At 37.9% G+C, this 18,201-nt stretch overlaps 1 protein-coding gene across 1 annotated transcript; it reads right to left on the bottom strand.

Annotated features, from left to right (window-relative positions):
* Nucleotides 1-2,763: 2,763 nt before the first annotated feature.
* On the bottom strand, nucleotides 2,764-17,820 carry LOC114501998 (carbonic anhydrase 2). Its single transcript, XM_036031077.1, is given in 8 exon segments — nucleotides 2,764-3,566; nucleotides 4,862-5,017; nucleotides 6,584-6,646; nucleotides 8,119-8,223; nucleotides 8,683-8,801; nucleotides 17,079-17,130; nucleotides 17,132-17,277; nucleotides 17,660-17,820. Coding segments are annotated over 8 exon segments (843 nt in total). The 5' UTR covers nucleotides 17,742-17,820; the 3' UTR covers nucleotides 2,764-3,446.
* Nucleotides 17,821-18,201: the final 381 nt, after the last annotated feature.

Here is an 18,201-nt window from a genome sequence, read left to right as displayed (position 1 = left end):
CCTCAGCATGGATATGGGAGGCAGCCTTATGCTCACCTATTCAGTTATGCATTTTCATGAACCTGGAAAAAACCCAGCTACTACATTATGAAATGTATCTCTGCAAGGAAGAGTCAATAAATTCTTAATCACCTTAGCCTACACTTATTGAGCACTCACCATTAACAAAGAATGGTGTTAAAAGTTTTACCTGGGATAACTCTTTAAATCTTCAAAACTACCCTAACCACTAGGTACCCCAATTATCTCCACTGAACAATGAGGAAATTGAAGCCAGGGTAAGTTATATATCTTATCCTTCATCTCAGTGAGGGACAGCACAGCCGGTGTTCAAACATGGCAGCCTAGCCAAACTCGCATTCTGAACCTCTTCCTTATTCTACCTGAATCAGTCAGATGGAGGCTGCTGTGATCCTCAGGTGAGGACATGACTGCTGTGATCTTCAGGTGATAACATGGCCTTAGTTTTGTCTGACGAGAAAACAGATCTTATTTTGAGTATATGTACAAGAACAACTATCTACTGAGCACTTCCTATGAGCCAGACTGCACTGCCCTTTGACCACATCCCACTTATTTGTCATCAACACTCTAATATATATTATGATCCTCACTTCTGATGAAGGAACAGATCTGAATCATTAAACAATGTATCCAAGGCCACACAGGTGAAATATCCATGTCTCAGTAGGACTCTAACAGCTATACTTCCTACTCTAAACTTCCCTTTCTTATTCCAAACACTCTCATTTTTTATGTGTTTCTGACACCTTATTTAGTGACCCATATTGAAAATAGTAATACATTTGAAATACTGTTTTCCTCAAAGCTGACATCTATGTTATTGTCACATAAGCTCTCAGGAGTCATTAATTTCTCCCAGAGTGGTCAGTAATAAAACAAGTAAAAATGTCAATCTGAAATAGTTTATTGTCTACCTTTCAAAAATGAGAGCGAAGGGGAGGAAATCTTGGCAGTTGGGAGCTTGTCTACCTGACCAGGAGCTGTATGTTTGTTCTGTCAGCCCTTTGGGAGAGACTCCAGTATGGTTTCCTTGACCAATAAAAGTTTTAAAACGTACCCTTCAATGTATGTTCCAGAAGGTAGTGCAATAAGGAAGCAAGTGGATTTTATTTTCTGGTTGCATAAGTGTTTTCTAGACTTGGAAGCAAATGGGAGAAATGCTTGTTTTTCGTACACCTGGTATTTTTGGTCCCTATAAATAAAAAAAAAACTTCACAGAATGGTCAGGATATGCATGTATTTTGGGAGTAGAATACAAGAAAGCAGAGTGTTCTGAAAGCCAGGAGGAACAGAGGAAGATTATGTAGTCATTCATGGTGTTTGTAAGCAGCAGCCTGGTCTGTGTTGTATTAATAATGAACACTTTTCATTTTTAATCACTTTTTTGGGTCCATAGTTCTTCTTACTGGCCATATTTGATATTTTTTAGTGTTTCTAAACCTGCTAGCATGTCTTTTACATGCATTTGCTCACAGGAATTTGATATGCTCGCTAGTATTATAATCCCCGTGTTATAGATGAAGAAAAGGAGATTTAAAGAGATTAAAGAATTTGCCCCAGTTTGTGAAGCTGAGAGACGAAAAGCCAGACATCCAGCTGATGAATCCAGTCCATCACACTGCAGAACCCAGCAAGACCATGTGGCATTTGTCACCTTTAAGTCCCCCTCCTGTTGATGCCACAGGCTTGTCTGAGGGCCTCTCCAACTTTTAAGTGAGATTTATAAATACCTGCTTGTTTTTGTGCAAAATATGCCTGTTTTCAACTGACAAGTGAGGAATGAACCACTAGATAATATAAAAGTAATTTCCATTAGACTTTTTAAAAAGTCATAAAGTTTATCATTTTACTTTTAACTGTACTAAGTATTAAGTAGTATTTGGCACATTCACATTGCTGTGTAACCATCACCCACATCTCCTGTAGTGAAACCATTTTTTCCTTCTGTGCATCCCATCTGCTCTTACGACTCTGGGGAAGGGTCCAAGTCAGTGCTGCTTGTGTGAGGGATGCTCCTGTCCTATAAGAAGAAGGGACAGCCAACTTTCTGACCCAGTGTGAAAAGGGGGAGGAAAGAGGGAGGAAGATGTCAGAGCCCATGTCCCTGTGCTCCAGTCCTTTTCAGAATCATATCTGGGTGTTAAGGGAAGCATGAGCACATGATTGGGTCAGAAAAGGCAGGCTGTTCTTGTGGGATTCTTCCTATGAAGAGGACATCCCTTATACTCTGTTCCCTAGGTCATGATAAGGGGGTACAGGACTTTGTAACCAGCAAGGATAAGTTCCGATAAGGTCCCTCCAAAACCAGATGAAGCAGATGTCAGCACACACAGGTGCAGGCCTGGGCAAGGGCAGGCCAGCCATTCTACATCAGAGGTCAACAAGGACCAGGAGACAGTATGCAAATTGAGGCACACTTTCCAGTCACTCAAGAACACCCTCTGTGTGGACCCATGTGGGAGCAGAGGTACAATATCTAAAAAACGTGCTTAAACCAGAATAGACTGATATGTCACTTATTTTATTTCCAAGGGGCATATACTAATTCAGTATGTTCCACCTTCTCTCCGCTGATGCAAATAAGAAACGACCTTCAGTGTTTTTTCTTTTGTGGAGATGCCTTCAGTCATGAGCAAGTCAACTACGATGACTTATTATTAACAATGAATTAATGTGAATTATAAAGTACACATTTGCTCCACCATTATTACCCACAACCAAGCATAAAATACAATCATCCAAAGGAAAATTTCATATTTTATTAGAGAATATATCTAAAATACATTTATTAATTTAGGGTATATTATCTGGATGGAAATATGCTCTGTACCACAACTATAATTATAACAATTTTTACAGATAATACCTCATTTATATTTCTATAATTTAAAAGTCACTAAATTACAACAGAATTCATATTTAAGATAACTTTGCTATAAATATATAAGAATTTTAAAGTGTCTCTTTCATACAACATCTGGAGTCAGGAACATGTATTTTGTCTGATTTATGTTGCACAGAATTGTGAATATTTTACCTGATTTATATCACACAGCTTAATTTATCTTATGATATGGATTTGAGCTCAATCTACTTTGCTGTTTATTAAAAATGAAATTTTAGTGTGAGTGCTCATCATCCACATGTTGTGAGCAAAGTCAAGGTACCTTTTCCTGTCTCTTTAATTATATTCTCTGTTACAAAGTGGCCACATCTGTAAGCAAATTACCTGTCACAGCAATTCTATCAAGCATGATATCTGGTCTAGCTCTTCCCACTTTAATAGTAAGCATATCAAGTGACACATGAAAGGTATAGAAAACCAGACACCAAAAGACCAGGGTCCAATTCACTCAGTAGATTTGTGCCCAGCTGCAGGGAAACCCCAAGACTTGCCATTGGACACTGGCCCTGGGACCATCTCATTTGATGAATGCCCTGACCTGCCGGCCATGCAGAGGCTGCGATGGACGCCAGTTGTCCACCATGGGTTTTTCTGATTCCCCCTCCCCATTGAAGTTAAGCTGACGAAACTTCATCATCTAAAAGACACAATAAAAGATTTAAAAATTAAAAATGAAAGTTTTGTAACAGTAATGACTTAATTGTTGCATTACATCTTGAAATACATTCTCCCAAATATTTGCAGCACCATACATCCATGTTCACATTTAGTGTGATTCCCAGTAGATACATAATCATTTATAGATTATATACATATGATTTTATTTTAAAAATTTATTTCTATAAAATAGACACAAAATTGTTACTGTCATTTGGAAGGACGTTTTCAGTTAACTTTCTGTTTTCCTTTTGATTTTATAATCAAAAGCCTATATGATACCTCTAGTATGTGAAATAATAATAACAATTCTAGATGCAAATTAAAATTTTGTCTTCTGCCCCAGGGAAGATAAACTACAGCATGTGCACAGTTAGATAAAGTGATTCAGGATCTATATAAGCCCAGCAGTGGAAAGATATGCTGGTGTCTCTGCTTAAATATACAGATACATGAGAATGAGTGGGCCCAAACTGGGAGTTCAGTTCTTGTCTTGATTGATTTTTATTCCCTTTTAAATTTGTTCCCTGGCCCTGTGAGGGACATAGGTATCTCTCAACCTATCTTCTACATTCTCGGAGGTTGTTTTGAAAAGTGGTTCTTCCCTTTCCCTAAATGAGATTTGCTCTAACTGAAGAAGGAGGTTAGGGGTCATGAGTTAATGGCCTTTTGCCTGATCGCTTTGGTTCAGTAATATTCCCACAGTCACCCTCATGAAGTCAACTTCAATCTAAGTTGATGATGGTGGCCTGCATCGGTACCACAGTGACTGCAACACATTAACCACTTGACCATCAAAGACCACCATACCATGTGGGGGAGGTAAGGTGTCTGTCCCAGTTGCTCCAACTACATGGACTGAGTTTTAATAGATACCTTTTCTCCAAGGCCTGACTCTCCCCTTCATTAAAATTCAGGAACACTTGGACATAAATGAAATGGCAGTAAGCTCAATGTGAGTGAGCAGAAAGCTGAGGATTATCCTGATACTGTATAACCTAGAGCATGAAATTTCATTACCCTGGGCCTTTGTTTTCTCATTGTTCACAAAAGAAGTATTTGTTAGGTGATACACACTTTCCTCACCTAATCCTCACTTTTGCCCAATTCTATGGCCTAAGGTTATGATTAATAATAATGTTTAATTGCATGTTTATTTTTCCAGCTCTGTGCATACTAATTCCACAGCCAGAAGCATCAGAAGGATGATACCAGGTCTGTCTGACTCCACAACTCCTGTACCTTGACTGCACACACCTTATGGAGAAAACCGACCTGTTCACTGCTCACGCTGATGGGTTCCCTGAGCACAATCCAGGTCACGCACTCCAGGAGAGGAGGGGTGGTCAGGGAGCCTGAATAGGTCCAGTAGTCCAAACTCGCAGGAAGGAGCCCTTGAGGGTCAAAGCCAGCGAAGGTGGCACTCTTACCCTGGCACAAAGCAAACACTCAGGTTAAAAGTGTCACGTGATTGAAATAAATAATAACCACAAAACTATTTTTAAGAGAGGTCCACATTCACCAGGAAACAAAACAAAAAGAGCTTAACAGAAGACATTTGACTTGGAAAAACAGATTGGCAGAGATAAGCATGAGAACCTGACTAATTTCACTTAGCCTAATGCCCTCAAGGACTATCGATGTTGTCACAAATGGTAAGATTTCATTCTTTTTATGGCTGAATTACATTTCACATCTTTATCTGTTCATTGATTGGTAGGCACTTAGGCTGTTTCCATGTCTTGGCTATTGTATTATGAAAAAATGCTGCAGTGAACATGGGGGTGCAGGTATCTTTTTGAATTAGTGTTTTCACATCAGGTTTATTCTATATGATTCAAGAGGGTCAAACTAAAAGTAAAAGTAATAGGTGAGCATTTCAGAAGATAGAAGCTGCTTCAATTTCAGTATGAGCTTCAAAGCAAAGGCTTCCACTGGTGATTGCAATATTCATTTTACACAGATGCCCAATGACCTCAACACAGATGTGGTATAGAAAGGGTTTAAACATGGGATGAATCAATTCAGGGAGGTCACAGAATATAAATCTCCATGAATGGGGGACTTATTTGTCGTCTTCACATTGTAGTGGATTGGCAAAAAAAGTTCTTTTTTTCCCCTAAGATGGCTCTAGTAGCACTTAGTTGTCTTTAACTTAATTTGAAATAATTTTGTTAGATTGTATTATGACAGCTGTCATATCAGTGTGCATTTTTAAAAATCATATCAAAATTGGTGAATTTTTGTGTAGCCACTTGAATATTGAAAATGAAAGAGAATGCACAACATTTGCAGTATATTATGTTTTATTATTTCAAGAAAGGTAAAACCACAACTGAGATACAAAAAATTTTTCTTTAGTTAGTATATGAGGAGGTGCTATGACTGATTGAAAATGTCAAAAGTGGTTTGTGAAGTTTCATGCTGGAGATTTCTTGCTGGACAATGTTCTGCAGTCAGGTAGACCACGTGAAATTTATAGCAGTCAAATTGAGACAGTAAGTGAGAAAAATCATTGCTATACTACTCGGGAGACAGCCGACATATTTAAAATATCTAAATCAATAAAGTTATTGGTGAAAAATAAAAATGAGTTATTTATTTTATGAAAAATACGAAATAAACTTTTGGGCCAATCTGATATTAAGTGATATTAAGAGTAAGTACTCAAGAAATAGCTGCTGTGTGAGTGATAGAGCAGATGATCTGTTAGTCTCTTTTCAATCATGAGTCTCTGACTCTTGTATATGGATGGTAGAATGAACAGAAGCAAGATTACATAAGTACAAGTCTAAAAATTAGACTAACATAAAGATCAACTCTTGGATAAATAAGAGTTAAATAAGTGTATAAGCAACATTTAACCTTTATTAATCTCTCATCCAAACACCACTTGTAAAACTGAAACTATCCAATTTGAACAAAAGAATATTCCAAAACCAGTAGGTTATGGAAAACAGATACCCTATTAGGAAGTGGCAGAAAATTTGACTGTACCTTTGTTTTAATGGAACCCAGTGCATCTATGACCTTCTGTAGGCCTGGTTTGGCATCACCAATCTATAGAAAGACACAAGGGACAAGATAGTGTTTCCAGGTGATATAATATCAGTTTGGATTTGGGCATCTCTATTACAAAATTTCTCCAAATAGTAAACCAAAACCCTGCACTTGCTACATGGCACCTGTCAGTCTTAGTGTGATTATACAGGCACCACGACCTTCCTACTAAAGCCGACAATCTCCCTGATTTCTTTGCTTCCAGTTCCCCTGAAACAACCCTCTCGACAAAGTGTCTACAGTGCCTTCCAACTGCAAAGAAAGAACACTGGTCAAGTGTTCACCTTAATCTTCTGGGAAAATTTTACCTATGGCCCTCCCTCACTTTGAACATTCTCTCTCCCTTTGGCTTTCCTTCTGCCCTCCTGCCTTCTGAATCCCCCTTGACCCCTGTGTTCCCTTCATCATATAATCAGCTTCTTTCCTGCAGCCCCAATACCTTACACTTTGTAGTTTCTCAGGGCTGCTTGCTCAGCAGCCATATCTTTCTCTTTGTGCCTTCCTTGGATGATTTCATACATACATAGCTTCTACCTCAACATAGTTCTGGGCCCATGACTCACCAGCCCAGACAGTTCTCCACTGGCTTCACTGGTGTCTAGAGGGCAGCTCAACCTGTTTATCTACTGTAGCCTGACATTTTCCAATATGGAGCCACTTTCCTTCACCATTATAACACCTGGTTGGTCTTCATTTAGCATTGTGTGGGGTCCAAATGAGTAACTGCCTGATATGATATGCCTCTGTGGTATGCAGACTTTTTGAGCTAAAGTTAACTTTAGCTGAAGTCTAAACTTCTGCCCCTTTACCTTAACTACCCAGAAAAATTTGAACAAGAGGCCTTGTCCATAAGTGATTATCAGAGAAAACTCCTTTTGACATAGCCAAGGAGTAGGACAAACTTCTTGTCATCCTGCAATGACATTTTGAAGCCCCCAGGGCACCTTACCTCATACATTGCTCAGGGTGCTTTATATACCCATGTTCTCTTTCTGTCTCTGAACTGCACCAGCATGTGGGTCTCTAACTCTTTTATGTATATAGGGTTCCCATACATATTATATATTAAATTTGGTTATTTTCTCTTGTCTCATGTATATCTGATTATCAGACCAGCCAGAAGAACCTTGGGGGTAAAGGAAAGTTTATTCCTCTCCCACAATTACCTATCATAAAACAGCACTATCTAGCTTAAGTTTGAATTAAAAAAAAACAGTATATGTGAATAGTATACCTCTTCTTCATTTCACCATTGACAGGTATAGATCTTCACATTTACATCTAAATAGTTCCCAATAAATATCCCTCAAGTTGTCTTCTGTCCCATTTTCACCCTACTGGCATATATGCAGTAAGCCTGAAAATATTTCAGAGCCAATGGCATTTCCCAGGCTCTCGGTAGAATGTCCTATTTGCTAGAAATTTCTTATCTGGTTACTCTTTTCTGAAAACAGTGGGGAAAAGAATTGGGCCATCCACTAACCTTCAAAAAAAACACCCAAAACAGCCAGTCCATCAGGTTGTTTCACAGCTTTTCCGAAATCCCCATACGTGGTATTCCAATGAACCAAGTGAAGCTGCCACAGAGACAAACCACAAGCAGTGATGATGTAAGAAGAGATACAAACTGTCCCCAGTGGGCTCTTCTCATAGCTAAAGGTCCCAAAAAAGTAGGCAATTTTAAATATAAACCTTTCTCTCATTTTATTTCTAATTACCCACTATTTAGCAAGTGATTTTATCAATAAGGAGCTGCATATTCTGAGGGAAGATACAATTCTGGTTCTAAATTCATATGAAAACAAGGTCCTCCCACTTAAATTCATTCACTCTGTACAAACACTGTCCTTGGAAGTAGTAAAGTTTTTACAGTGTGACTTGTAACATCACAAAAAAAGCTGGTGATAAGCAAATGTAAAGGTCTTTTGTTAAAGAAGTGGTTCCATGGTTTGAGTCAAACTTACAAAATTAAGATTTTGAAATTAATGCTAATGTCACTTTGTATTTTTCCCAGAAAGAAAATAAACATATGTTACCTCTGCAGCATACTTCTTTTTATCCACAGTGTGCTCAGAGCCCTGCCCATCAGATGAACCCCAGTGAAAGTGGAACTGAACTAGTCTGTAGGTGTCAGTGAGGGGTCCTCCCTTCAGCACTGAAATATAAAAATACAAATAGGTATATATACATGCGTATATACACACATACTCATACATGTGCTCATGAAAAAACAACTATAAAATTACATTTAAGTCCCATTTTATAGTACATACTACATTTATCCCGTAGCAACATTTTCAATCTGAAAATGAAATCCAGACTCATGTTTAGTCCACAGTGCTGAACAAAATCTTTTCAACTGTTTTTTTCCTCACATCCTTAAAGGATGAATGCTTTTCTCATCTGTTTTCTGAGCACAGTGACACTTCTCTTCTGGGTTTGCTTTGGGATCACATGTTCAGGGTCAGAGAGCAGAAATTTAAAGGGAACTAATAACTCCTCTTTTGAGTCACAGAGGAAATAAGTTTCCAGGCATTGCTGGCCCGAGGCAGTCTCCTACACACTCATACAAACGTGGGAACGTCTCTCACCTGTGCCTGAGGACTGTCCTACAGAGGCTCAGTTAACCTCTCATACCAGTCCTACATGCCAGAATTTCTGAAATATAAGCATTCTTGATCTTAAGCCTGTATAATCTAATTTTCCTCACACAGGCTTTCCAAATTATTTAGTAGCAGTGATAATCCAAGTTCAAAGCTTACTGACTAGCTTTGTCCTCTTAAAAATTTTTATGTAACCTCTCTAACTTTAACTTCCTCATCTGTTTAAATGGGTATAACCAATTGTTGATTACTACACTAAGTACTGATCACCTACTATATGTAATGTGAAGTGCTCTATTACCTCCAACAACTTCAAATTCTAACTTTAATAACTATTTCATGGTACTACTATTCTGATATTAACAGAATTTTGTTACAGTAAAATCTGTACTAGAAATTATATTGTTAGACCTTAGTCTATCTGTAGATAATTAACTAGTTGTGTCTTAAGGGAGGATTAAAATAGTAAGAAATCATTGCTTCCTCATCCCCTCCAAGACACTTTTTATCTGAATTATATGTATTGATGGAATTTAACCAGTATATATATTTATATTTTTTGAACCTCACTTGAAGATATGTTTTATTGCTTTTAGAGAGAGAAGAGAAGAAGGGGGAAGAGAGAGAGAGAGAGAAACATCAATGTGAGAGAGACATTGATGGGTTGCCTCCTGTATGAACCTGGACCAAGGATCAAATTCCCATCCTAGGTATGTGCCCTGACTGGGAATCAAACCTGCAATCTTTTGGTGTACAGGACAATGCTCCAACCAAATGAGCCACCTGACCAGGGTTTAACCATTATATTTAAAAAATTTTTAAATTAGTTTAATTCTACTACTTCAATTTTATTTTATTTTTTTTCAGAAATGGGACTAAAACATCCTTTCCCATAAGGGTACTTTATTAGCTTGATTTATAATTCATAAAATATTAAGTCAAAACTTACTCTGGCTTTGCAAAACAAAGGGACAAAGTCTGGCCATACAACAAAGTTTGCTGGCTTCACTTGACCTAAGTGTGCTCACAAGGTAGCAACATACACTCATCTATTCATAGCAAAGATAAAGCTGATGCAAGATATTTAGGTGGAGAGTCTTTTCTGTGGCTCCTGATACAATCTCTGGCTGCCAGCTCTGCTTTTCAATGGGGCAGAAGAAAAGAAAGAATAAAAATTTAAAAAGAACCAAATTATAAGGTGTTATTTTACAGATCTGTTAAAACACATGAATTTGCAGGTGTTCTGATAAAATCACACCTCTTCAAACTTAAAAGCAATTAATTGTAAAAGTTTTTTTAAGCACATAATTCTGTAAGGAAAGAATTAGCTTTATTAACCCAAATAGGCTTTTTCAAAAATGAGAGAATTCCTATTTTTTTAGATAAACCCTTAAAACAAAATATTTGCTTATGAAATAAATTGATGTTGAAATTAACTCCTTTGTAACTTTTAAAAGCTACTAACTGGCTAGCTGATCAAAAAATTCATTTGTAATGTCATTAATTCTACCGAGTGGCAGAATAAGTTAAATAAAATTAAAATAAGCATCTGAGATAACTGATCTTTGTAAATGTATCTCCTTTCTGCAAAGAACCATAGAATCTTAATTTAAAGATAGTAAGGCTTAATGCTATTTCTTATTCATTCCTTTGCAGATCTTAAGAGTCTATACTAATTATTTTAGAGAACATTTATAATTAGGCAAGTATATATGAGCTTTTATTAAATAAGACTTACTAATACTATAAGAAAATAAAATAGAAAAGAAGCTCTCTGGGTTCAGTGATTATCAGTGTTAATCTGTTACTACCAGATACCTGTTTTAGCTCCTATTAAAATAAAACTATGTTGCTATGTAAATTGGAAGCCTATTGTAATTAGAAAAGATTATTAAGTTGTTAAAGTGTATTGCTATCAAAAGCAGCATTTCTGGTCGTCTTCAACTAGTTGGTTATTACTCAAAAATTCTTAGCCTGAATTCTAGTTGATGAAGTCCCTCAAAAGCATTGTTATAATAATAAGTTTCCATAAATTATAATAAAGATAGCATATATCTTTTTATTTGGGAAACAGAAAAGACAACATTTGGCTGAATGACAGAAAGTTGATGCTGTATTCCGGATCTACTTATTTACTTACTTATTTTGATTGTCATATGTCACTGTCCAAACTCTCCCAACTTAAAATAAAACTTGCTTTTCTAATGCAAAAATAATTTTTTAAAAATAGAAGAAGTTACTAACTGCATAGTTTTCTCTTTCTAAAATTTAGACATGTAGTGGGGCTCTGATGAGCCATCAGTTCACTGTATCACAGACATGTATTCCATAAGGAATGGACAAATAGGTGTGGGTTTTCTGTTGAACTTAAATCCAAATCTCAACACCAAGAGCTGCAGTTGGTTTGAATTTTCATAATCTGCCATGAGTTGTACCAACTAAATATTTAACACAAAACAAGTACCAAGTATATTATACACTAATCTATCTTCCTATATAGTTTACATGGAAAAATTATGTGAAGTATATGTTATTTGTGAAAATTAAGACATTCACAACAGTCATCTGAGATAAATCAGTCCAACTATACAAATTAAAAATGGAAAATTTAACATTTTGGAATTTTTTCTTCCTGTTCACTTTATTACTACTGAATATAAAATGCATCCAAATGACAAACTCTAAGACCTAGTGGATGTCAATAATCTCTCTTCTAGATTCTCTTCTTGAATCTCTCTGAGATTCAAAGCACAAATAAACTAACCCAGTAATCCTTGGCTCAAAATTAAAATTTAAGGCGTTTCCTATTAATCAAGTAAATAAACAAGTCTACTAAAAACAGAGCAGTTCTGGCAGGTGAACAATTTCTTCTCTATGAATAATTGGAAAATTACTAAATCATGTATTCCTCTTTTGCTTTCTCAGCAGTAATCCATAACCCTTGACCTACCTACTAATGTTATGAAAATGAATATCAATATCAACAAAACTGAGAAAAAGATGCCCACATTCCATTTCTTTTCTCCTTTTTTTTGTGAAAAGAACTAAAAGAAAGGAACTATCTATTCAAGTTATACAGGTTTAGAGTAACGGAGAAATGTTGCCATTAAAATCCCTAAGTCCCTTTAAAACAACTACAAACACACACAAACAATCCTGCCTTCCCTCACTTTGCCCAACCAGGCCAGTAAAGGGTACTGTGTCTCCGGAAAAAGAAAGAGAAGTCTGTAGCTAGCCTAGACTCTTGTTTCCCTCCCAGTAATCCGTGCTCAGCTGGCTAGGCCTCCTGCAGTCCCCAGCACCATCAGCTATGTTCCTGCCATCTCCGGTTCTTAAAGCCAAAACCACATAGCACCTTCTCAGGGCCCACCAGGGAAAAATCCTTTCACCCCTTATGATTGAATACAGTGGTGGTCAATTTTGCAGGTAGGGTCGTGCTCACACCATGAACAGTTTGCATGGCAAGCCCTTCCATTTGTTGTGGTTATGTTTCCTTTTCAACTAAGATTGTTTGTGGAAGGAAAGTTTAAAGCTTCAAAAGCAAGTCCTTGAGAGCCCTGGCTGGCATAGTTCAGTGGATTGAGCGCGGGCTGCAAACCAAAGTGTCACAGGTTCGATTCCCAGTCAGGGTACATGCCTGGGTTGCAGGTCATGACCCCCAGCAACCGCAGATTGATGTTTCTCTCTCTCTCTCTCTCTCTCTCTCTCTCTCTCTCTATCTCTCTCTATCTCTGAAAATAAATAAATAAAATCTTAAAAAAAAAAAAAGCAAGTTCTTGAAAAGCAAGCAGGAGTCTGGTTGGAAGATCCAGCATATCATCCAGACCATGGTCTGCTTATTCTGACCATGGAGAACTCAGCTGTTTTCTTTCTTCTTTCTTGAATAAGATAAAAAGATAAAATATTCCAATTTCTAAAAAGAGCAAATGATGAGAGCTGTGTATAGGTTAGCCAATAATTCAGGCATTGACTTTTCAAGGATATTTGCCTCTAACTTTGCAATAAAACAAGAGAGTTTTAAACTCATTAGCAAATGTTAATAAGTTAGTAGGAATTTGTAATTGTAACTACTATTCTTTTCTCTCAGATAAAGCCAGTAATAAAAGATCTCAAGCAGGGAAAGTAATTTTTAATAATTAAAAAGAAACCCTAACAGAGTTAATGATTTTTCATTAATTTAAGGTGGTTTATTTTTAAAGGAATTTAGAAGGTTGATGAGAGCTTTAACCCAAGCTTCCAGTTTCACACTATTAACTAACTCCACATGTACAAAGAATTCCTCAAGCTTATACACAGCAATAATTCTGCTAGCCCATTCCCTGATTCCCAAATATTTAAGTCTGGTTACCAAATATTTGGCAACATTTAGGATACATTTGAAAATCTGAATCTATGAGAAGTTCTAGAAGGCTGAAATTTCATTGAGGGGGGAGAAAAGGAAATGAACTTAAGAATTTAAAAGTACAAAATAAGTGACAAAGAATATAAAAAATGTTAACACCAGCCCTGGCTGGCATAGCTCAGTGGATTGAGCGCAGGCTTGAGAACCAAAGTGTCACAGGTTCGATTCCCAGCCAGGGTACATTCCTGGGTTGCAGGCCATAACCCCCAGCAACCGCACATTGATGTTTCTCTCTCTCTCTATCTCCCTCCCTTCTCTCTCCAAAAATAAATAAAATCTTTAAAAAAAAGTTAACACCATAACAATAACTCCTAACTAAAAGAGGTGTTAAACTGTAGATTTAAAAATTTGAGTGACCAAACTGACAAATTATTTTGAGACTTAAGTGTACAGAAAAGTGTATCATTTTTTTTTTGAAACATGGTATATACATGCTAAATGCTAACTATGGTTATTGCCAAATATTTTTATTCTATTTCTATTTCTAGGTGATTGTCATGTAGTCTCACTCCAACAAACTGGGAAGGAGATGATGAGCAGGTTTCTTACACTCTGGTGTCTGTTTTCTTCATGTTTATTTTAAGTGCTAACCTGAGACTAGAATCTTTAAAAAAAAAAAGTGCAAAGTGTTTTTTTTTTGCATGGTACGATTGCTTTGGTTTTGCTTTTTAATTTTGTAGATGAATTTTTCTGTAACATCAATGTTTAATTCATTCAGCATTATAGGAAAATACTGCTTCCCTGTTTAACCAAAACAACTGAAGATGTTGCAGTGTTTGGTCGGAGTTACAAAGGAGTCTTTCACGTATAAAGGGAGCAGGGACTTCCTGCCTTCCACTTGTTCCTTTCAACAGCATTCTTGCCTGTCCAGAGCAGGTACTGTGCTCTTGCAAGTCCCCCGTCCTACCTATTTCCTTCACCCGAAGTCTCCTCCAAGTTTTAACATAAGCTTTACTTACCCTGGAAAGTCTTTCCTGACTGACTCAGGCCAGCTCTCAAGCCTTCTTATGTTTCCATAGTCCCTGCAATACTTCCTTATTGCACTTATCAAAGTGACTGTCAGAGCCTATTACTTCCCCATCCTGCTAGGTTAGGCACCCTGGCATGGGCTCTGGATACATGGCAGAGACCAGACAGGGCCTCCATCCTGCCCTCAGGGTGGTCTGGCTTTCCTTGCATTTCATTGTGTTAATAAGAAGTTTAAAATAAGAATTAAGTGAAGCATGCATGCGTCTCTAAAGATGTGAGTTTGAGCCCCTACCTAAACCACTTGATTTTCATGTTTTACAATCTGAACTCTGGCCACCACTTTAATAATATGTGTTACTCAAAAGAGAAGTAGAAAGCTCTAATTAGTTACTGCTTGTGTAGAAATCCACTGGAACTTGACAGATTCATGGTAAGATGTATAACTATATAGCAATGTCATATATGAAATCAATACATGCTTTAATAATAAATGGGACATTCAGAAACACTGAAAAATGAAATTTTAAAACACCATCAAGTGATGGGAGATAATCTTAGAGCTCATTAAAAAGAGCTCTTTACTCTGTGGTGGACACTACTATTACTACCAATTTTCACAGGTAAGAACACGAAAACTTAAGTCAGGTTACTGTCATTCTTAGGGCCACTGGCCTAGTTAGTGGCAGAGCTGGAACTTGAACCTAGGTCTGTCTGACCCCAGTCTAGGCTCACAGTTGCCAGACTAAATGCTGCAAAATACTTTCCAAAAATACATATTACTAAAACAGTTTATTTCTGTTCCATTTGTTTTCTCATTGTTCAAAAAAAAGACTTTAGCATTCAGCTGACATTTAATTTTATATTGTATTCTATGTAGCATCCATTGAGGTATGTAATTGATACACTCACTGAAAATAAGATTTCATTGGCAATGAAAATCAAGTGTACATTGTACATTTCAATGTACACTGAATGTACATTGTGTCTTTAAAAAATAAAATAACAGCTGACAACTATAGACTAAAGTAGCTGACTTCTTTTGGTTTTTAAATAACTAAACGTAAAGGTTCATAGTATCCTTTCTATATGTACGAAACTACCAAGACATTTGACTTTATCCTATTATAATCTAAATATATTGTGTTCTTTCATAAAGGAAAGAATTTGTTTCCCTTACATTTAATTTAATCATCAGAGTATTGTTTCTTTAATCATCAGAAGGCATGCTTGGGAAAGCAATACAGCAGAAATCCCAAAGGAATATCTCCCGTGAACACTGTCCACTGAATCTAATACTAAAAATTTAGTAAATCATGATACTATGACAGAATGTGCGTGTCTGTGTGCACATGTGCACATGTGCATGAGTGTGTGTGTATACTGGGTGAGGTGACCCAGGGCACAGGTTAAAAACATTTCTCATATTATTTCTGCATTATCATCCATAGAATTTTCTTGCAAAATCACTATTTTAGAAAACCAATTGTCAAAAAATGTTTAAAAGGGAAAGGGATAGGGGAAGAAGAATTTTTTTCAAAACTGTACCGAATACATTGGATAGGTACTAAAAAGGAACTGTCACCTTGACTATAATGGCTATGATTACATTTGTGTATTAGTACTATAGGTCATTACTGCACAGTTTTGACAGAACTATAAATTAACTTTTTCTCATTTTCTCCCAACACTCCTCCCTCTTCCAACACCAAACCTCATAAGTTTACAGTAACATTCAAAGACGTTCAGAGGGCAGCATCTGGGAAAATAGGGTGCTAGCAATAAATCAACCAGTGGGCAAAGAAGGCCCACTACTATGTCTGAATAGGGGTGTTCTATTTCTAAACAAGAAAAAAAAAAATCTTTCAATGGGTGTCCCATAAACTGCTCATTACAAACAAATTATGGGAATTGGTTTTGTCACTAATGGGCCAAGTATATCCACCAACTCTAAACCTTCTTCATCTGTGCAATGAATTTCTGGGTAGATACCAAGATATACTTGCCACCTTTATCAAACCAGCCCAAAACCCAGAAAATACATAGAAATATTGTTTCCAAGAATTTTGGTGTTTTAAATTGTCAGGTTTTCATCACTCTCCTCATTGTTACCTTGAAGATCACATTCAATGTAATTTTTATTGGATAGGCAAGCATTCTGGAAAACATTTTAGACAGAATCTTAACAGCTCTAATTTTGCCAAACTCATTATTGCTGGTCTTTCTTGCCAGGGGACCTTGCCTTTTGAGACTTTTCAGAGGCATATCCCTGTTTCTCAGTGCCTACATTTCAGAGAGAAACAGCTCAAGGTCACTTCAAGGTCATCAACTTGACCCTCTCGGCCTGGCACCTGTGATGGTTCCCAGAGTGGCTCTTCCAGGGCTTAGAAGTAGTCCCCCATTCATCTGGGAAAACAAGTTCTGGATAAAAGGCACTAGTTATTTTTTTTAAAACACTAACCTGCGTTGTCCTGGGAGTCATCAAACTCCACGTTAAAAGCATGACCATTGTTTGATGATTCTCCTAGATGTCGCCCCCTCGTAGGAAACACACAGAGGCTTCAGCTCTGGATCATGAAGGGCTGCTTTGGTGTCTATATCAATAGGGGACTGGCGGTTGCCCTTGGCAATGGGAAAGTCCTTGTACCAGTGCTCAGGTCCTAGGTTGAGAAGGGACAGAAGGGATGTGTGAGCCCCCAGTGTGGGGACAGGCACACCCACACTCCTAAGAAGGGCAATAGTGCTCAGTTCTCAGTTTGGCGGTACCACTGAGCTGAGTAACCTCTGGGACAACACTGTGCCTCCGTTTCCCCATTTCTATTATAGGTTAATAATATCTTCTTCTACCTGTAGAGAGACTGTTGTGAGAATGGGCATCCGTGCGTGGAAAGCTTTAGAACAGTGAGAGCCATGCAACTATTAGCTATGTTCACACTTGTTTCACTGAAATGCAGCAATGGGCAGGCCAATCTGGTGGCTGGAATTTAGGACATGTGAGCTCACTTCAAACACCCAGCAGGCCCGAACTGCAATCCTTCTGACCTGGTGCTTGGCTCAGGCCTGGCGCTCCCTGAACAGCCATGATCCGCACGGCCTGGAAAGCTCCAAACTCCCAAAGACGCATCTTGTTTCGTCTATTGGCTCACAGAAACCAGGTCCGTGGCTGGTAAAAACCCAGATCCTGGTGATCCGCTAACATTAGGGCACAGAGATAACGGGTGAATTCAGATCAGCGCAATGGGTTCTAACCGGCCCCCGAAATCCCCCCGGGACAGGTGGTGGGCCAGAGTTTTAGCTACAGGTAGCGCTGAGGATGGGGGTTGGGGGTGAGTAGGTATTAGGTTAAGCGGACGAGGAGTTCCTAATTTCTTGTCATCAACGCCTAACATTTTCAGTTACAACCTTTCCTCGCTTTTCTTAGGTCCAGGTAGGACAGTACTGGATCGCGACCCAGGAGAGACTGTTTAGGGTCTCGCGCTGAGATTGCACCCCCCACCCCCACTCCGCCTGCGCCCTGTGCGCGTCGATGCGGGGATAATGAACATAGGGCCGAACTGGGGCGGGTAGGCACCCCGTGCACGGGG

The sequence above is a fragment of the Phyllostomus discolor genome, chromosome 7 (assembly GCF_004126475.2).
Source record: "Phyllostomus discolor isolate MPI-MPIP mPhyDis1 chromosome 7, mPhyDis1.pri.v3, whole genome shotgun sequence".
In the NCBI taxonomy this organism is placed as follows: domain Eukaryota; kingdom Metazoa; phylum Chordata; class Mammalia; order Chiroptera; family Phyllostomidae; genus Phyllostomus; species Phyllostomus discolor.
This window is presented reverse-complemented; position numbering and strand designations above follow the sequence as displayed.